Source organism: Ammospiza nelsoni, chromosome W, assembly GCF_027579445.1.
Source record: "Ammospiza nelsoni isolate bAmmNel1 chromosome W, bAmmNel1.pri, whole genome shotgun sequence".
Taxonomy (NCBI): Eukaryota; Metazoa; Chordata; class Aves; order Passeriformes; family Passerellidae; genus Ammospiza; species Ammospiza nelsoni.
Window position 1 is genome coordinate 13,373,970 of NC_080668.1, and position 18,024 is coordinate 13,391,993.

Sequence of the window (18,024 nt, forward strand, 5' to 3'; positions counted from 1 at the left end):
AACCATACTATATCGGCTATTTTTAAGTTTTAGTTAACAACAGAAATAAAAACTATATATAAAAGTTACTTTAACACCACACATATAGAAACTATTTTAATATTTGTGAAAAGCCAATATTATAATATGTGTCTATAACAGTAATTTGTATTCATTAGTGGCTGAAATATATCTGGCAATTTGTATTGTGATATTTAGTGGCTGAAGTGCATTTGGCAGTTTGTGTTGTGATAGTTAGTAGCTGAAATGTGTTTGGCAATTTGTAAAGAACGGGGACATTGGAAAAGGGAGTGTCCCCAAACCAGGAGAAATTGAACAAAGAACATAAACCAGGCTCTTCAAGCCAGCAAGATCAAGATCTTAAGTAAAAAATTAAAAACCCCCCTGAAGGGACCAGAGGAATCATCCTCAGCTGAGCCCTGCTTACATTATTGCTGGGAATGAAAAGGTAAATTTATTAATTAATACAGGAACAACTTATTTAGTACTGAATATGTGCAGAGGAAAACTTAGCTTGGAACTTGTAAGTGTTGTGGGTGAGACAAAGAGGAAAGAGAACAGGCCTTTTTTTACAACTATTACTATTTAAATTAAGAAAACAGTGGAGGAAACACCAATTTGTAGATGCCTGAATACCAAATCCCTTTGTTGGGGAGAGATTTATTGGGAAAACTTGTTCAAATAGCTTTCTAGGATGGGGAAATACAAATTCAAACACCAGAATCAAAAACCATTGAGGCAAAGACTTTATGTTACAGGACTCAGAAGAGTTGGAAGAAATCCCAGAGGAGGCAGAGACTGCTGTAACCCTGTTGGTATGGGCAACTGAGTTGCCTGGATGATCAAAGGTGGCCAGATCAGTGAGGATTACTCTCAAACCTGAAGCCAGACTGGTAAAGCAAAAACAATATCCTATTAAGTGTGAGGCAAGAAAAAAGTTGGGAAAATACAGAAAAACTTATAATTTTAGCATATGGGTTTTTGAAAGAATATGAATCAGAGTATATAACACACTGTCCTAGGCTGACTTTATGATGCTGTATCCTTGCATCCCCAATCGTCTGCTTTGCTTTACTGCTAAATATGAGCTCTGTGCCTTTAAGATCAGATCCAAGAGAGAAGCCTGGGAGAAGAGGTAGCGTGCAGTTTGTGTGCAGAAACTTCACTTTCTCCCCTGGATTCCTCTCTCTGGTGTGTTGTCTGCTGCATGGCCAGCAGGAGAGAGGCTTTCTTTGCTGCCTGTTTGTTTTTTGGTTTTTTTTTTCTTTCTAGCTTCTCCGTTTGTTAGCTAAAACAGAAAGTTTTTTCCTGGGACTGTAGCTTCTTCCTCTGGAATTGTTTAGCAGAGAGACTGAGCATACGTACAGAAAGTACTTTGTACTCTGAATCTCTGGATCTACCATCTCTTCAGAGCTGAGAAAGGTTAATTATTTAATATTATTAAATGTTTTTCTCTTGTAAAATAAACAGTTATTTTTTCCACTTTGTCCAAAGAAATCTTTCTTAAACTGGTTGGAGGAGGGGCTGCTGGAATCTGCCTTTTTAGAGGAGACCCCTTCAGGATGTTTCCTCCTAAATTTGTCTCAAACCAGGACACACACCAATATTACCAGTTATAGATTAGTAGAAAATTTAGGGGACATTAATTAAAATACCTGATATTCATCCAGTAGTAGCTAATCTGTACACACTCTTGACAGCACATTAAAGGGAATACAAATGGTTCACGGTGCTTGATCTTAAGGATGCCTTTTTCTGTAATACCTCTTGACTCAAATAATTTGAAAGATTGCTTTTCAGTGGGGGAATCCCAACACAGGGTGAAATGCACAGCTAACATGAATTTCGAAAAAAAATTAATAATACCAGAAAAACCCCCTGGAAAGTATTCTGCCAGCAATCAGGACTGAAAGTAAATGCCTCAATGCTCCAGTAAGTGTTGCATTTCTTAAGATAATCTAGATACAAAGTGTCAAAGAAATGACACAAACGGGCAAAGAAGCAATAATATATTCTAGTTTTGAGATCTCGCAGGAAAAAAAGAATCTTGGGAAGCAGCTGAAAATAAACCGTTTCCAGACTCCAGAGGCGAAGACTACAAGCTGCCTTAGGTATGGCCAGGTGGTGTTATTTATGAATTGCCAATTATGAAGTACTAGCAAAACCCTTGCACCAAAATTACTTGGTATGGACTCCTGAGAGTTGGAGGGCCTTTGAAGCCCTAAAAGAAACTTAAAAAAACATTGGGACTCTGACACTTAACCAAACCATTTATCTGTGCATGAAAGGAGGCACCTGGCACTGGGGGTACTGGCTAGCGTTTGGGGTCATGCAAGCATTCTGTCCAAACAATTGGACAATACAATTGAAGAATGACCTGAATTCCTGAGAGCAGTGGTAGCTGCAGAGAAGCACAAAAGCTGATATATAACCCACATAGTAATCGATGGTTTTGGAACAAAAAAGAAAACATTGGACCAGGTTACTCAATTGGAGCAGGACAATGTTGAACTTAAGGTAACCACTACTTTAAACCCCAGCCATGTTTTCTCCAGGCTTCAGAAGAAACCCAGAGACCTTTGTGCCATGATTGCCTGGTAACCGTGGAACAAGTATGTTCTAGCAGACTGGATCTCAAGAGCGATCCCATCCAGGACCTGGAACTGAACTCAGCATGCATGGCTTTGGAAGGAGCTATTCCCCCATGCATACAGCCAAATAAAGAACGCCTGTTTCTTAATGCTACATTGGTGTTAAGGAGTTTTTTTTATTTTACTGAATTTTTGGTAACACCCCCAGCGGCACAGGGAGACAGGGAAAGGGGTTTATGGTCAGTTCATAACAAGTTGTTTCTGCATCCTTCTCAGTGAGGAGTCCTTCCCTTGCTCCAGCTTTGGGTCCCTCCCACAGGAGACAGTTCTCCACAAACTTCTCCAATGTGGGTTTCTTTTTATACAGGCTGAAGTCTTCAGGAACAGGCTGTTCCAGCATGGGTCCCCCACAGCGTCAAAAGTCCTACCAGGAAACCTGCTTTAGCATGAGCTCCTCTCTCTATGGGTCCCTGCCAGGAACCTGTTCCAGCGCAGGCTTCCCATGGGGTCACAACCTTCTTTTGAGCATCCAGCCACTCTTTCTTGGGGCTTCTCCATGAGCCGCAGGTGGATTTCTCCATCCCCGTGGACCTCCATGGGCTGCATTGACACAGCTGCTTCACCATGGTCTTCACTATGGGCTGCAGGGGAATCACAGCTCTGGCACCTGAAGCAACTCCTCACCTTCTTTCTTGGTGTCTGCATAGCTGCTCCTCTCATGTATTTTCATTCATCTCTTTTCTGAGAACAATTACATCTGCGCAATAACTTTTAATCCTTCTTAAATATGTAATCACAGACATACTACCACCATCTGTTTGGCTCAGCCTTGGCCAGTGGCAGATCTGTCTTGAAGCTGGCTAGCATTGGCTTTGTTGGACATGGGGGAAGCTTCTCACAGAAGCCACTCCTGTAGCCCTCTCTACTACCAAAACCTGTCCACACAAACCCAATACACCTCCTCAAGGGATCCCCTGCCTCCTTTCTCAGGTAGGGCTTCTATCTACCAGTGTCAGGCAGTAGAGGAATGGCAGAGGGAAAGGTAGGCTGCTATTGCCAGCTATTTCATGTTGCTTAGTGTCTTCTTCCTTCCAGGGATGAGATACAAGACTGAGTTTGGCAGCTGCCTTTTCCTTCCACTCTCAAGGAGTCTGGTGGCAAAACACAGCCATGCCTCAAATGGCACAGGGAAACAGGACTGGACAGAGAAAGTTTATATCCCTGATGAAACCCCTGAGAAAGGGGCTTGAAAGACAAGATGAAAGGGACTTTTTGAGTTCCAGGTTTCTGAATGCATCTGATTTGAGTGCTGAAGGAGGGAAAGCAGGTCTAGGGTGTGAGGGATGTCATCCCAAACCACACATCACTGTACTGGAAATCAGATGTGTGCACTGATGAGCTGAAGCATCTGTCAAAGGAGTGGAAGTCCTAGTCACATGGAGAGTTCAGAGACTCATGGAAGAATTTAACATGCTGAAGGTAACAGTAACGTACAGATAAAGATGATGATAGTTCTTAATATGAAACTGTGATGTCAATGAAATGGGATTTAGTATTTTAATGCTGATGTATTTTACATCTTTCTTACCTGTCAGGACAGTGCATGGGGCAACAATGCTCCAAAGCAGTTTGCTAACACAAGGTGTCATGTGCTGGTGTGCCCATTTAGGACTGTGGTTATAACACTGCCCTCCCAATGTCTCTCACTGCTGGACCACAGTCTCAATGGAGAAAGGATGGGTGCTAAAGCACTGCTGGCCTGAGCAAAGTTTAACATTGCCTTTTGGAAGGACTGTAAAAGGGAGCCTTGGTGGAAGGGAGGAAAGGTCAACCTAGATTTTGAATGTGAAACCCCATGTCTCACTCCACACATTACTAATCTTTTTGCAGACTCCTGCTTTTCTGTCTTGCCACAGCTCTGTTGCCGTTAGTTAAGAATGGCTGAAGAAAGGTGTCATGGTTTAGGGCTGGCACAAAGCCAGTGCCCCCATGAGAATACCCTCTCCCTGGTGTCGGCTGTGAGATGTGACCAGGAATAAGCAAAGCAGGCTACTGCTTAGAAATAAAGAAAAATGTATTAAATAAATTACAAGAAAAGAAGAAAAAAAGAAAAAAAAAACATAAGGGAAAAAATGAAAAACCTTACCAAAGCACTTTCCTCCTCCCCCCCACCAAATTTCCCAATGCAATACATTCCCCAAAAATCACCAACTCTCAGTCTGGCACCACCCTTTAGAATACTCAATCTTCAGTTCATGAAGAGGAGAGGAGTCCTTCTTGCACCATAGGCTTCCCCTGGAAACACACTGAAACCTCGTGTGCTTCCATGTCACTCAGCACCGCCTGGAAAATCCTTTTGCCATTGTGACACCTTTCCTTCCATGCCCAGTGCTCTCACCACTGTACATGGACCAGAGCTGCTTCTAGGGTTGCCTTTCAAGGATGCCTTGTCTCACTCCAAAAAAGGCACAGTCTCTCCTTTGGGACATCTATCCCCCCCAATTTTTCACCCCTGGGGCCGAGGGGTACTCACACTGTACCTTCCCGGTTCACTCACACTGCCTCCCCCTAAATGCAGTCTCTGTGTCACAGGAAAAAAATGGTTCAGTCTATGGCCACACAAGAAAAGTACAGCCAAAAGGCCACTCCGTCATCTCTCCCCCACTCAAGAGTCTTCTGCACTTCCCTCGTAGCCCATTCCCTCTTATCTTATCTCTTATCTCTCTTCTCATTCAGCTCCAGGAGGATCGGCCTTTGCAAGGTCTCAATCATGCAAGAAAAGGGTTAAAAATTTCAGTCTCTGCCTGTCCCAGAGCTCCAGAACTCCCACGCTGCCCTGCCGGGCACTCCTCCCCTTCTCCTCCTGGGCCAGCGCCGCTGTCAAATTCAGACGCTGGCTCTCTCTCTCTCTCTCTCTCTGTCTCTCTTCCCTGGGTGGGGGGGGGGGGCTGCCTGATGTCTCTTGGTCTCTTCCACCCTTCCATCCTTGGGCTGGGCCTACCTCATGGCCGCGTGGCTTTTCCCCTCCCCCCGCCCAGCCAGCAGCTGGGACAGGGGGAGAGATCCAAAGCCTTTCCCGATGGAAGTCCCAAGAGGCTCCCAGGGGCGCAGCTCTGGGTTTTAACCCCTGTGTTTTTCTCAGAGGCGGTCCTACAATATGAGCATCCATTGGCCTGATGGTAGTGACCACAGCATCCCAGAAATCCCATTTCCGGTCCAACCACCACAGAAGGCGACGTTGACTCCATGCTCAGAAGGCATAAAGCGAGATTTATTAGGAACTTCACATATTTTATAGACAGGAATGTCCACCCAGAACCTGATTGGTTCTTAACAACACCCCTCACACCATTGGTTAATTAGGAAAAATACCTTCTGGTAAAATATCTTTCCATAAACATCACATACAAACGTTCCACATGTTCACAAACACCAGGTGCAGAGATTAAGATAAGAATTGTTTTAATTCTTTCTCTGAGCATTTTCACAACTTCCCTAGGACGATGCCTGGGAAAGTTATGTTTCTTTCTCTGACTAAACTGTCACATCCACACAGCTCAAGCCATCCTGAGATCCCATTGATTGGAAATTGAGCCCACCTCCCCCAAACAGCAGGCAGGGAATATTTCTGACTCTGTCTCCCAGCTGCCTGCTCTCACCACTGTGGCATTAAATGAGATTGATGGCAACACTGCAACTGCAGAGTCCCAGATATCTGACTCACTCTCGTAAATGACCCAGTTGTAAGGTTTTCTGGTGCTGTTTAGGCTGTTTAGGTGTTCTGGAAAGGCCCAGGGATGGCCTTGAAGAGCCCGGCGCTTCAAAGGACGAGGAGAGACTTCTGATCTCGTCTCGGTCTTGGTGTTTATTAATTGTTTATCTAAAAGATTTTCTTTCAGCCCGACAGAGGTCTGCACAGCAAGTCAGCCATGGGCACACTGCACAAGCCCCTGGGCGGTCACTTATCTTTATACCCTAAGTTACGTGTACAATATTTATCATTTCTCCCCAATACCTTCTACCCTTATTAACCGGTGCACTTTTAGTAATAACCAATCCCAAAGTGCCACCACCACCACAGAAGATGGAGGCCAAGAAGAAGAAGAAGAAGAACAGGACACGCCCCAATTCCTCCATCTTACTTCTTTAGACCCCCCTGTACAGAAATCCTAAACCCTGTGTCTTACACTCTAATTAACTTACCCCTTCACCATTCACCCAGTGAAATCCTCCCATCCTCATACAGGTGTCGTCTCCTGTGTAGGATCAAAGTCCAGCCACCAGACACTTCTGGCAACATTCCAGGACTCCCGAGCCCCCCAAGGGTGGTCTCGGCCACTCTGCACCTCCGTCCTGAGGTGCTGAGATCCCACATCTCCCCTTCTGTTTGCACCAGGAAGACCTCTTTTGCTATCCGATTCATAGCGCGTTTTAAACATGCAAATATGCATGGGACGACAAGTATGAGGACTAGGAGAACTATTAAAACATAGAACCCTACCCTTAAAATTCCTCTCCAAATGGGAGAGATGTCAAAGAATTCTACCATTGCTTATTGCAATGAATGGAAAAATCATGCACATAAGCATCATGAAACTCATTACTTCGCTTCTGTGTGAAATCATTGTTTTGCTTTTCATTCAAGATTCTAAAGAAAATTCCCCCAAAGTCTTTAGTTTCTTTTTATATCTCTTCTGAATCGCTCTTTCCAGTCTGAGTCTCGACTTCTGTCTGAGTACTCGTCTCTTTGTTTCTCAGATCAGCGTTCTCGTGTTCTTGCGTTCGGAATGGCTTCACGTGCCGCGCCGACACCCACTTCAGACCTCAATCTGTGGAGATACAAGCGAAACCCTTGCCCCAAGTGATTAGTTTGAAAGGACCCTCTATTTGTCCTGTCTCTGGGTTTCTGATCAAAACTAAAGGATTTTCCCTTAGCTTTGCCTGTGTGCTGTTTAGAAAATGTCTCACGATTGGTGGATTAGGTTCTGAGGATGAGCAATTTAGAAAATTCAACACATACAGTGCCTTATTTAATTTCATGTGAGGCGTTGCCTCTGGTTCACCCCTTCTCTGCCTGTCCAGAAGGGATTTCAGGGTGTGATGTGTTCTTTCAATGATTGCCTGACCTGTGGGTGAATGTGGAATACCAAACGTATGTCTGACACCCCATCTTTTCAGGAATCTGTCAAGCACCCTGCCTATATACGTTGGACCATTATCTGTTTTTATCTCCTGAGGCACACCTAATGCTGCGAATGCTTGCAGAAAATGTCGGCAAGCATGGTCTGCTGTTTCCCCTGCATGTGCTGAAGCAAAGACTGCCCCTGAGAATGTATCTACAGAAACATGAACATTTTTGAGCCTTCCAAAAGATGGATATTTCGTGACATCAGCCTGCCACAACTGAAGACTTTGCAGCCCCCGCGGATTGATGGCTCCGGTAGAAGAAGGTGGCTGCACAAGCTGACAGTCTGGACAAGCACTAATGATCTCCCTCACCTGACTCTTTGTGAGGCGAAAGGACTCCATTAGCCCTTGCACATTCTGATGAAAGAACGCATGACTTAATCTTGCCTGCTCAAAAATGTCCGGCAGTGTTTGCGAAATGGGCATTGTCAACCTGTCCGCCCGAGCATTCCCTTCCGCTAAAAATCCCGGAAGTGTTGTGTGCGCTCTAATGTGTGTGATAAAGTACTTTCTTTCCCTGCTCTCTAGCAGTATTTTCAAGCTTGTCAGATATGAGTATAAAACCTCATTACTGACTTCTTTCAAGAGCGAACCTTCCAATCTCTTGACCACACCCGCAACATATGCAGAGTCTGTCACCAGACTGAGAGGTTGTTCGAACAACTGAAATGCTCGGACAACGGCTGCCAACTCCACAATTTGTGGAGAGCCCTGAACCATCCTCACGTCAGATTCCCAATCCCCTGTCGTTGAGTCTCTCCACGTGATCACTGACTTGTGTGTCTTCCCTGAGCCATCCGTGAACACTGTGATCCTGTCCAAGGGTTCTTCACTTATTCTTGGTTTTGCTCTATAGCATATCTGCGATTGCAGTATTCTATGTCGTGGAAAGTGGACTGTGCAAGTTCCTGGGAACGCTAACAACGCGATTAACAGGTCTTTCGATTGTTGCATTGCCCAATCGAAATAGTCTCGCTTCAAAGGTAATCTGATGACTGAGAATTCTCTTCCTGCCACTGTCAGCAACCTTGTTCTCGCCTTTATGATGATTTGTGCTGCCATCTCCAAATCTGTGAGAATCGTTTTTGCGGGCCTGTGTGGTAGGAAAATCCACTCTTTGATTATCAAAGAGTCCTTTTGCGATTCGTCCCATTGGAAGATCAAACCATGGAACTGTGTTTTCTTCCCCAGCACTGCCAACTGAAAAGGCAACGTTGGAACAAATCGATGTGCCTGCCTTTTCTGTATCGCGTCTGCGACTTTCTCCAACTCCTTTTTCGCTTCTGGCGTGAGCGTCCTGGGAGACTGGATGTCTGTGTCTCCTCTCAAAAGATCGAGCAACGCTGGGACGTCGCTGTTTGTGATTCCCAAGACTGGCCTCATCCAGTTGATTTCTCCCAAAAGCTGTTGCAGATCATGCAAATTGCTGACCTTGGTGCTGATCTCCATTTTTTGAGGTTTTATTGTTCTCTCTGAAATTTTCCACCCTAGATATTTCCAAGGTGCAACCTCTTGAATCTTCGAAATGCTGATTTCCAGACCTGCCTTTTGCACCTCTGCAATCACACAGTCACGAGCTTCTTGCAGCTCCTGTCGTGTTGATGCTGCAATGAGCAAATCATCCATGTAATGAATGATCTTCACCTTCGGAAATTTCTTCCGTGCTGCTGCCAAAGCTCGTGCCACGTACCATTGACAGATCGTTGGAGAATTTTTTAGGCCTTGTGGAAGAACGACCCAATGGTACCGCTGCAGAGGTGTTTCCTTGTTGACACTCGGAACTGAAAAGGCAAATCTCGGAGCATCATCTGGATGGAGTGGAATACTGAAAAAACAATCCTTGAGGTCAATGACCACAAGCTGCCAATCTCTGGGAATCATTGAGACAGATGGAAGTCCCAACTGAAGGGGTCCCATGTCTTCTATGACTTCGTTGATCTTCCTGAGATCGTGTAACAATCTCCATTTGCCCGATAGTTTTTTCTTGATGACAAACACTGGAGAATTCCAAGGGCTGTCTGTTGGCTTGATGTGTCCCTTCCGCAATTGTTCTTGGACCAGGTCTTTCAAAGCACTCAATTTTCTCCGCTCAAGGGGCCACTGATCCACCCAAACTGGATCATCTGTTTTCCATGTCAGCTTCAGTGTGGCGAGCGCTGCAGTGACCCCTATTAAAAATCCACTTCGATCTTCGCGCCCCATTGTGCCAAAAGGTCCCGACCCCAGACTGTGATCGGCTTTTGGACGACAAAAGGACGAATGATCGCCGTCTTGTCTCCTGGTACCGTGACAACGACAGAATTCTCACTTTGCAGACACAGAGATGCTCCCCCTATGCCTGAGAGAGAACCAAATGGCGCGACCAAGCTCCAACTGCGTGGCCAAAAGATGTACGATATTACCGTTACATCCGCCCCTGTGTCGAGCATACCTCTGATCGCTATTGTCCTGTCCCCACATGTCAATTGGCATGTGAGCGTGGGTTGGTCTTGACCTATGTGTTTCACCCATGTTGTATGTACTTCAACATGTTCCTTCATAGGGAAACCTTCTTCGTCGAAGATTGACATAACCTCTCCAACTGCGTGTGGCGGCAATGCGAAAGCTCTTGCAACCACAGTATTTTCTGGTACAGTCAATGGTGGACGAAGCGCTCTTGCCAAAACTGTTAATTCTGTATTTTTGTCCGCTGAGACAACTGTTGGATAGACAATGAGTCCAAGAATACTGCACTTATCTTGTCCGATTATCAAGAAATCTTGTTTCTTATATGAGTCCCCGCGGATACCCGTTGGTATCTCCGCATGACTTTCATCTAAAAAGCATACTAGTCTTGAAGCTGCCAATGCACACTGTGCCCCTGGTGGGAGGAGGTCTGGGTCACTGTGGAATCGACTGAGGGTTTTACTGAGGGCATCTGCTTGTCGCTTGCTGATGATTGCCCTGTCTGCTCTTGTGACACCGCCAGTACTTGTGTCTGAGCGCGCTGGCGAGTTACGGGCGTGCTGCGCTTCCCATTTCCCGGATGCGGTAACGGATTTCCGTCCACGTCTGTCTGGGAATAACATTCTTTCGCTGAGTGTCTTCCTCTTCCGCACCGCGCACAAATTGGCCTTTCCGCCTTCTGTGACGGCGTTGGTGTATGTGTCCGTGGACAATTCCTTTTCATGTGGCCAAACTCCCCACATTTGTAGCACTGTCCTCTCGGGGGATCGTTCTTTTTCTGCATCGTGGCAAGAACTTTGTTGATGTTCTCGTCCTGCTGTTGCAGTATTTTTTCGAGCATCTTCTCCAATGTCTTGTTCTCTGTTTGCCTTTTTGAATGTCCCTTTAACTGTTCTTCCCATTCCTCTCTTAATTCACTCTTCACGATCGATGCGACATGCTGAGGTGTCCCCACCTTGCTGCATGCCTCCACGATCTCTGCCAAGGATGGCCGTCCTGGCATGGCGCTAATCACCCGTTGACAATCCGGGTTGGCATTGCCAAAAGCTAAACTCTCCAAGAGAGGCCTCTTCGCTTCTTCGATCGTCACCTGTCGATCCACGGCTTGCGTGAGTCGATCGATGAATGACATGAATGGCTCTGTGGGACCTTGCCTGATGCAAGAGAACGGGACTTCTGGAGCTCCTGTTGGTGTGATTTGCATGATTGCCAATCGCGCTGCTTCTTTGATGTCGCTTAACACTCTTCGTGGAAGCCGCGCTGCTTGTTCCCCTGGGTTGTCATCTGGAGGATCTCCTGCTAACTGCCCTTCTGTGAGGTTCGCGTTTGGCCCACCTTGATATCTGTTCCGCAATTCAGCAAGATATTTTCTCCACCTTTTTTCCCAGACAAGACTCTGCGTGTCAGTGAGAATCATTGCCACAATACTTCGAATATCATATGGTGTGAGGTCATATGTAGTGAATGTCCCTCTCAATAGCTGTTTGAAGTATTGTGAATTCAGCCCAAAAGTTTGAGCCGCCTTCCCTAAGTCTTTGAGTGTCTCATGACCCATCCTTTCCCACCTTGGGTTCTGCCCCTGGGCATCATATGTCACTGGCATTGTCAGATCTCCTGATCCCAGAAATAAATGCTTTTCCTTTGCCAATGCTTTTCTAATTTGCTTCCAATCCATCATCTTCACTGGCTCTTGAAATTCCTCTTCTTGAGGTTCCATTGGGATTTGCATGAATAATGGTGTTGTGGATGTCATTGGTGATTCATCGTGCCTCATTTCTCGCCTTGAGGTTTTTGGCCTCGCTCCTAAATCCGAAAAGGAAACTCAAGGATCCTGTTGATATTTCTTTTTTGCTGCATCAACTGAATGCAAGAAGCTTTTTGCTGCTTCTGCTGCTGACAGCATCCATGTCGGAACACCTTCCGATGCTGTGATCCTTATGACATCTTCTCCTTGTAGCTGTTCTTCATCTGAGCTTTCATCATCTTCATGAAATCCCGAAGTCGATGGATAATCCCTTTGTTGTGTTAACATTGTCTTCTTTAAAGTGCTTTTCTTTTTGTATAATGTTGGAAAAAATTGCTGCATTGTTGCAGTCTCGCCACGAGATGGCGCTGTCGCTCCGCCGAACCGATCCGGCATGTTGTGCACTTCTGTCCTCCTGCCACTAGGTGGCGCTGTCACCGGCCTCCCCAGCTCGGATGACGGAATGAGCTCGACTGCCCCGGTTCCTCTTCCGGTCGACTGCCGTGTCGGCAATCTCATTTGAGACCGTGTTTGCTTGGCTTTTAATTCAACTGAAAATGGAGCTTGAACACCAGAACGTCTCCCTTGAAGGGAAGGGACTGGAACTCCGAGGGTTTCAAACAAAGGCACCGAATCTGGAGAGTGTGTGGAGCCCCAGGACGTAGAATCCCTAACACGGCCCCTCCTCGCCTGAGACGTCACAGGGGACCGGGCCCGCCCCCGCCCGCGCTCTACTCTCTGCGCATGCGTGCTCTCCGAGCCGCTCCCTGTCTCTCCCGAGCTGACGTCACTCTCTCCCCCTCGTTCCACCTCCGAGGTCTCCTCCCCTCGGTCTGTCCCTGACTCTGTCTCCTCCTCCTCTGACGCTGTGTCCCTGGCTCCTCCCACCGGCATGTGCAGCCCGCCTCCCGCCGGCCCTCGGGCCCGCTCCGTGATCCGAGCTGACCTCCGCACCGGGTCTGACGTCACAACCGCGCGCCTCCCGCGTCTCACTACGGTGGCCCTTTGGGGCTGCGCAATTTCCCCCATTTCGCCATCTGTGTTTACTGCCCCCGCACTGGTATGTGACACCCCCCCCCGGTTCTTGCGAGTTTTGCCCGCTGCGCGCGTCTCCTCTACCCTGCCGGCCGGGGCGGCCGCCGCCCCCAGCGCTGCGCTGACAAAAGCCGCACCGGAACTCGTGTCTCCCATTATCTTTTCACCCGCGCTCCCCGCCTGCACCGCCGCCGCCTGGCCGCCCTGCCCTCCGCGAGAAAGCGCCCCCCCTGATCCCTTTTCTCCCCCCTGCACCCCCCCTTCCGATCCTGACTCCCCTGTACTCTCCAGGGTTTCAGGACGCTTTAGGAGTTTCCTGGGGTTTCTGGGTTTTGGGACCGGGGGCTTTAATATTATTTCCTGCTCTCTTTTCTCGAGAGCCCTTTCCCCCTGGCTTCTGGAGGCCAGAGCTAATTTTTTCCCGGAGCTTTGCTCCCCTCCTCCTTCCGAGGGTGCCGCAACTTTTCGTTGCTCTTCCAGTCTTTTCGACTGCACTGAGATGCCTTCTAGCATCAACCTTGCCGGCGAGAGCAGCTTTAACGCTGTCTCGTCTTTTTTTGTTACGAAGAGATATAAATGTCTGTTAATTTCTTGCCAAAACCCCACTTCGAATAGCAGGCATGTTTTGGCAAGTGGGTAGTTAAGCCGTGCCCACAACAATAACTGTTTTAATTCTTTCTTTGGGATCCCTTCCATGTATGCTTGAGCCACGCCTTGTAAGGTGGACAAAATTTCCCGTTGTTCCTGGGAGAGTGTGCCCCCCATGTTCTTATTTTTTGACCTTCTCACCGAATCTGTTGTCAGAGCTGTCCGAAGGCTCCTGGTCTCTGTCCAGCAGGTCACAGGAGAAGGAACCCAGAGGCGCCTTCCAGTTCCAATCCGGGCTGCTCTGCTACGAACTTTCTTCGGCAGAAGCTGAGAGATGTAATTCTCAGTGACTGCTGTTTTTTGCAGACTCTTCTGGCCATTTTTTTTTTCCTTTTTTCTTCAGGCTTCTCTCCTCAGGAGCTATCAGTGCTCTCCTGGGAACTCGTCCTAGATTGGAGCTGCCCTCTCGGCTCTTCAGCTCTTCAGCTCTTCAGGGCTGATCCCCCCCCAAAAGGGTTGGTGGGGAGTAGCCCACGCAGCGAACGCCACTTATCGGTTTCTCGGCTGTTTAGGTGGCCTGGAAAGGCCCAGGGATGGCCTTGAAGAGCTCGCGCTTCAAAGGACGAGAAGAGACTTCAGATCTTTTCTCGGTCTCGGTGTTTATTAGTTGTTTATCTAAAAGATTTTCTTTCAGCCCAACAGAGGTCTGCCCAGCATGTCAGCCATGGGCATACTGAGAGCCCCCGGGGCGGTCACCTATCTTTATACTCGAAGTTACGTACACAATATTTATACTTTTTCCCCAATACCTTTTACCCTTATTAACCGGTGCACTTTTAGTAATAACCAATCCCAAAGTGCCAACATCACCACAGAAGATGGAGGCCAAGAAGAAGAAGAAGAAGAACAGGACACGCCCCAATTCCTCCATCTTACTTCTTTAGACCCCCCTGTACAGAAATCCTAAACCCTGTGTCTTACACTCTAATTAACTTATCCCTTCACCATTCACCCAGTGAAATCCTCCCATCCTCATACAGGTGTCGTCTCCTGTGTAGGATCAAAGTCCAGCCACCAGACACTTCTGGCAACATTCCAGGACTCCCGAGCCCCCCAAGGGTGGTCTCGGCCACTCTGCACCTCCGTCCTGAGGTGCTGAGATCCCACATAGTGCAATTTCAGAGATCCTTTGGAGATGCAGAGATGGAAGTCTGTTTTGTTTTTCTTTTTGCTACACATTTTTGTAAAGAAATGAACTTTGCTGTTTATAATCTATTTTGAATGAAAAAAAAGCAGATTACCATTACTAACTGCATGCAGGGTTAGTAGTATCAACTGTTCTTTTTTCCCCCATTATTTGTCTCTGTACAAGCATCAGGTCACAATGAGTCCTAAATCACCCAGGGGACAGAAAGTAAGGATGATGGGATTATCTGTCCCAGAGACAATTTCAGTTTGAAGCAACATCAGAAACCCTTTTTGAATACACAAGTTGAGACATCTGTAGTGTCTGAACCCAAGACATTGCTCTGACTGCTCTGGAGGACTCGAGACCCTAGCAGGGGGCTCAGAGACCTTGGTACAGAGTCAAAGACACCTGTGCCTTCGATATTAACCCATAGAAACAATTACCAACTTTGTGCAAAGAGTTAAAAAACACAAGAGTTTGAATAGAATGATAGTGAATTTATCACAAGGTGAAAAAGTAGAATTTGGGGGTTTTAGAATGGGGGTTCAGGAGGCAAGATGAAAGGATTTGGGTGTGTCCTGTCCTTCCTCCTGTTTCTTCTTAGCCTCTGTCTTCTGCTATGATGGTGGCACTTTTAGATTGGTTTACAGTAGAGACAAACTGTCTAACAGAGGTGATAGGTATTGGAAAATTATTGTAAATAAAGTACACGTAGTTTTTAGTATAAAAAGATAACACCATCCTGAGGGCGGTCAGTGTGCTGCAAACTGACCTGCCAGACAGACCTTGGCGGGTCAGAAAAAGAATGTTATAGATAAGAAAAATTAAACAACCTTGAGAACGAGAGCCAAGAAATCCTGTCTTCTTCTTCTTTGGTCTCAGGGCTAGGGAAAAGAGACTTTCTAATACCTCAAAGTCATCCTGACCTCAGAGACCCCGTCACTGTAGGACACAGGGAGCAGGAGTGATGCACCAGTTCCCCCAAGGCAAGAAGTTTAAGCAAGGGCAGGGAGGATGAAAAAACTGTGGTGTGTCTACACACACATACACACACAATCAATAACACTCGTAAGCCTGAAATCTCTTTCTCATGCACAATATGCTGGAAAGAGCCTGGGTTTTGCCAAGACCTAATGTCTTAAGTTGCAATGCAAGATGCAACCAAATGTATTCTATTATCATCTGTTAAAACCAGGTGGAGGAGTGTTCTTTATCTCTTCCACTTCTCCCTCCAGGGGGATATCATCTCTTAATGGGCCATTGAGTCTCACTGCATGACTGATAAAATTACATCATCCCATTGTAAAATGCTCCACCCAGGGGGAGGAGTCAAGCATTCCTACCTAAATATAAAGTGAGATTAAGAACACCACAGTCAGCCTTTTTCCACTGGATTCCCAAAAGAAGAGCAGACCCATCTACACCACCACTGGACCTTCAGAAGAAAACTACAACCTTCTACAGGATTACTGCTTCAACAAAACCACATCTGCCACTCCAGGAGGACTGCAGCCACCATTTAATCAGACTGCTACCAACACCCCGACCCACAGGGTGTCAGGTCGTATTCTGACTCTGTCAGTTTTTGTACTACTGCATTTTTTTTAATTTTCCTATTAAGTTGTAAGGGGGAGGGGGGGTTTGGTGTTTTTTGTTTTTTTAAAAAATTTATATATACTAGTAAAGATCTATTATTCCTATTCTCATATCTTTCCCTGAGACCCACTTAATTTCAAGATTATAATAATTCGAAGGGAGAGGGTTTACATTTTCCATTCCAAGGGAGGCTCCTACCTTCCTTAACAGACACCTGTCTTTCAAACCAAGACAGATTTTGGCACTCAATGATCGGCACAAAGGCATTGAGAGAAAAAGGCTGAAAAAAAAAAACCAAAAACGAGTCCTTGAGTAACCTAATTTTTGTGTGCTGATATAGAAACCTCATTAAGTGTCACCATGTGGTCTAGCTTTCCCTGGTTTGGGTGGCACATGGTCATGGCTATATTTCTCCCATTCACAGACCCTTATCTAAACATAAGTTCTGTAACTAAGGCTACTGTGGCTATTATCCAGTTTGCTTTAGGGGTTAACAAGGTGAAGAATTCATGGATTTTTAACTTCCTTTAGAAGGTGGGCACATAGATTCAGGGCTATCACACACTAACTCTATTTTTGGGGTTACTTTAATAATGGTACCTACCATGAGGAAATGACACTGGGGGAAATTTTCTCCCAACCCTTCACCCAGCTCTTTGGGCCTACCCCAGCAGTTTTTGAAAAGTTCAAATCTTCTCTAAATGCTAATGATATCATACAGTGGCTAGTGTTGCTGACAGGCCCATTCTATTTAGCATTCAGAGATAAGGGGAGATTGACTTAGATAACCACCCTGATACCTGCCCCAGAGAACAAGGATGCTGCCTCAGAAGCTGATGTGGCCCCAGAGACTAGGAATGCTGGCACAAAGCCTGATCCTGCCCCACAGTCCACCTCAGAAATGAACCACATGGATTAGATAGGGATAATGGAGGAGAAGATATGCCAGGTGCTGAAAAAATACACTTCCCCAGCTAGTGGGAAACCCTCCCCCTGCCTTGAAGAGGGAGAGTCTATTAATAGTGCAGCAGTGGAACCCACAGATGTTACAAGCATCCAGGTTCCAGAAGAGCTTAAAGGGCAGTCACAGCAACCAGCTGTCACCCCTGTGGAAAAAAAGAAGTCTAAGATCAAATCAGCACACCCAGTTAATAATGATGGGAAACAAGGACACTTAGAACCCACAGGGGAGCTGGAGTCTGAGATTATCACCGAGTCCCTGTTGTACGACAGTCTCCGTAATCTGCACAAAGACATTGTGCAATGGGGGCGTGAGGCTTATACGACCTAGTTACTTTGGGTCTGGGACATGAAGGGTACAGGCATCCTACTAGATAGTGGTAAGGCAAGGTATTTGGGATCCTTGACCCAGGACCCAGGTGTAGATCAGGTATTCGTAAGGGAGCCAGGGCCCCTTTCCCTCTGGGAGTGGCTTTTAATGAGTGTAAGAGAGAGGTTTGTCCACAGAGAAAGAATGCAGCAGTACCATCATAGAATGCAATAGAAAACCCTTGAGGAAGTAATCCAACAGCTGAGAGAAGTGGCTGTATTGGAAGTACTCTTTGAGAGAGACGGACTGCATAATAATGACCCCGACAAGGTCAGGTGCACAAGGTAGATGTTGTAGACCCTGGCAAAGCTAGGGCCAT

General features: G+C 46.5%; 2 protein-coding genes across 5 annotated transcripts in view; both read right to left on the bottom strand.

The window, feature by feature from the left end:
- Positions 1-18,024, bottom strand: part of LOC132086212 (uncharacterized) — a 308,574-nt gene that overhangs the window by 141,914 nt on the left and 148,636 nt on the right. The window lies entirely within an intron of this gene.
- Positions 1-18,024, bottom strand: part of LOC132086213 (protein FAM219A-like) — a 211,622-nt gene that overhangs the window by 10,849 nt on the left and 182,749 nt on the right. For all 4 annotated transcript variants that reach the window (XM_059491699.1, XM_059491698.1, XM_059491697.1 and 1 more), the window contains exons 4-7: positions 14,527-14,540; positions 9,513-9,527; positions 8,706-8,716; positions 3,107-3,143 (exon numbers count right to left, since the gene is read on the bottom strand). In XM_059491699.1, the coding sequence (XP_059347682.1) occupies positions 3,107-3,143; positions 8,706-8,716; positions 9,513-9,527; positions 14,527-14,540 (77 nt within the window). The remainder of the gene's footprint in view (positions 1-3,106; positions 3,144-8,705; positions 8,717-9,512; positions 9,528-14,526; positions 14,541-18,024) is intronic.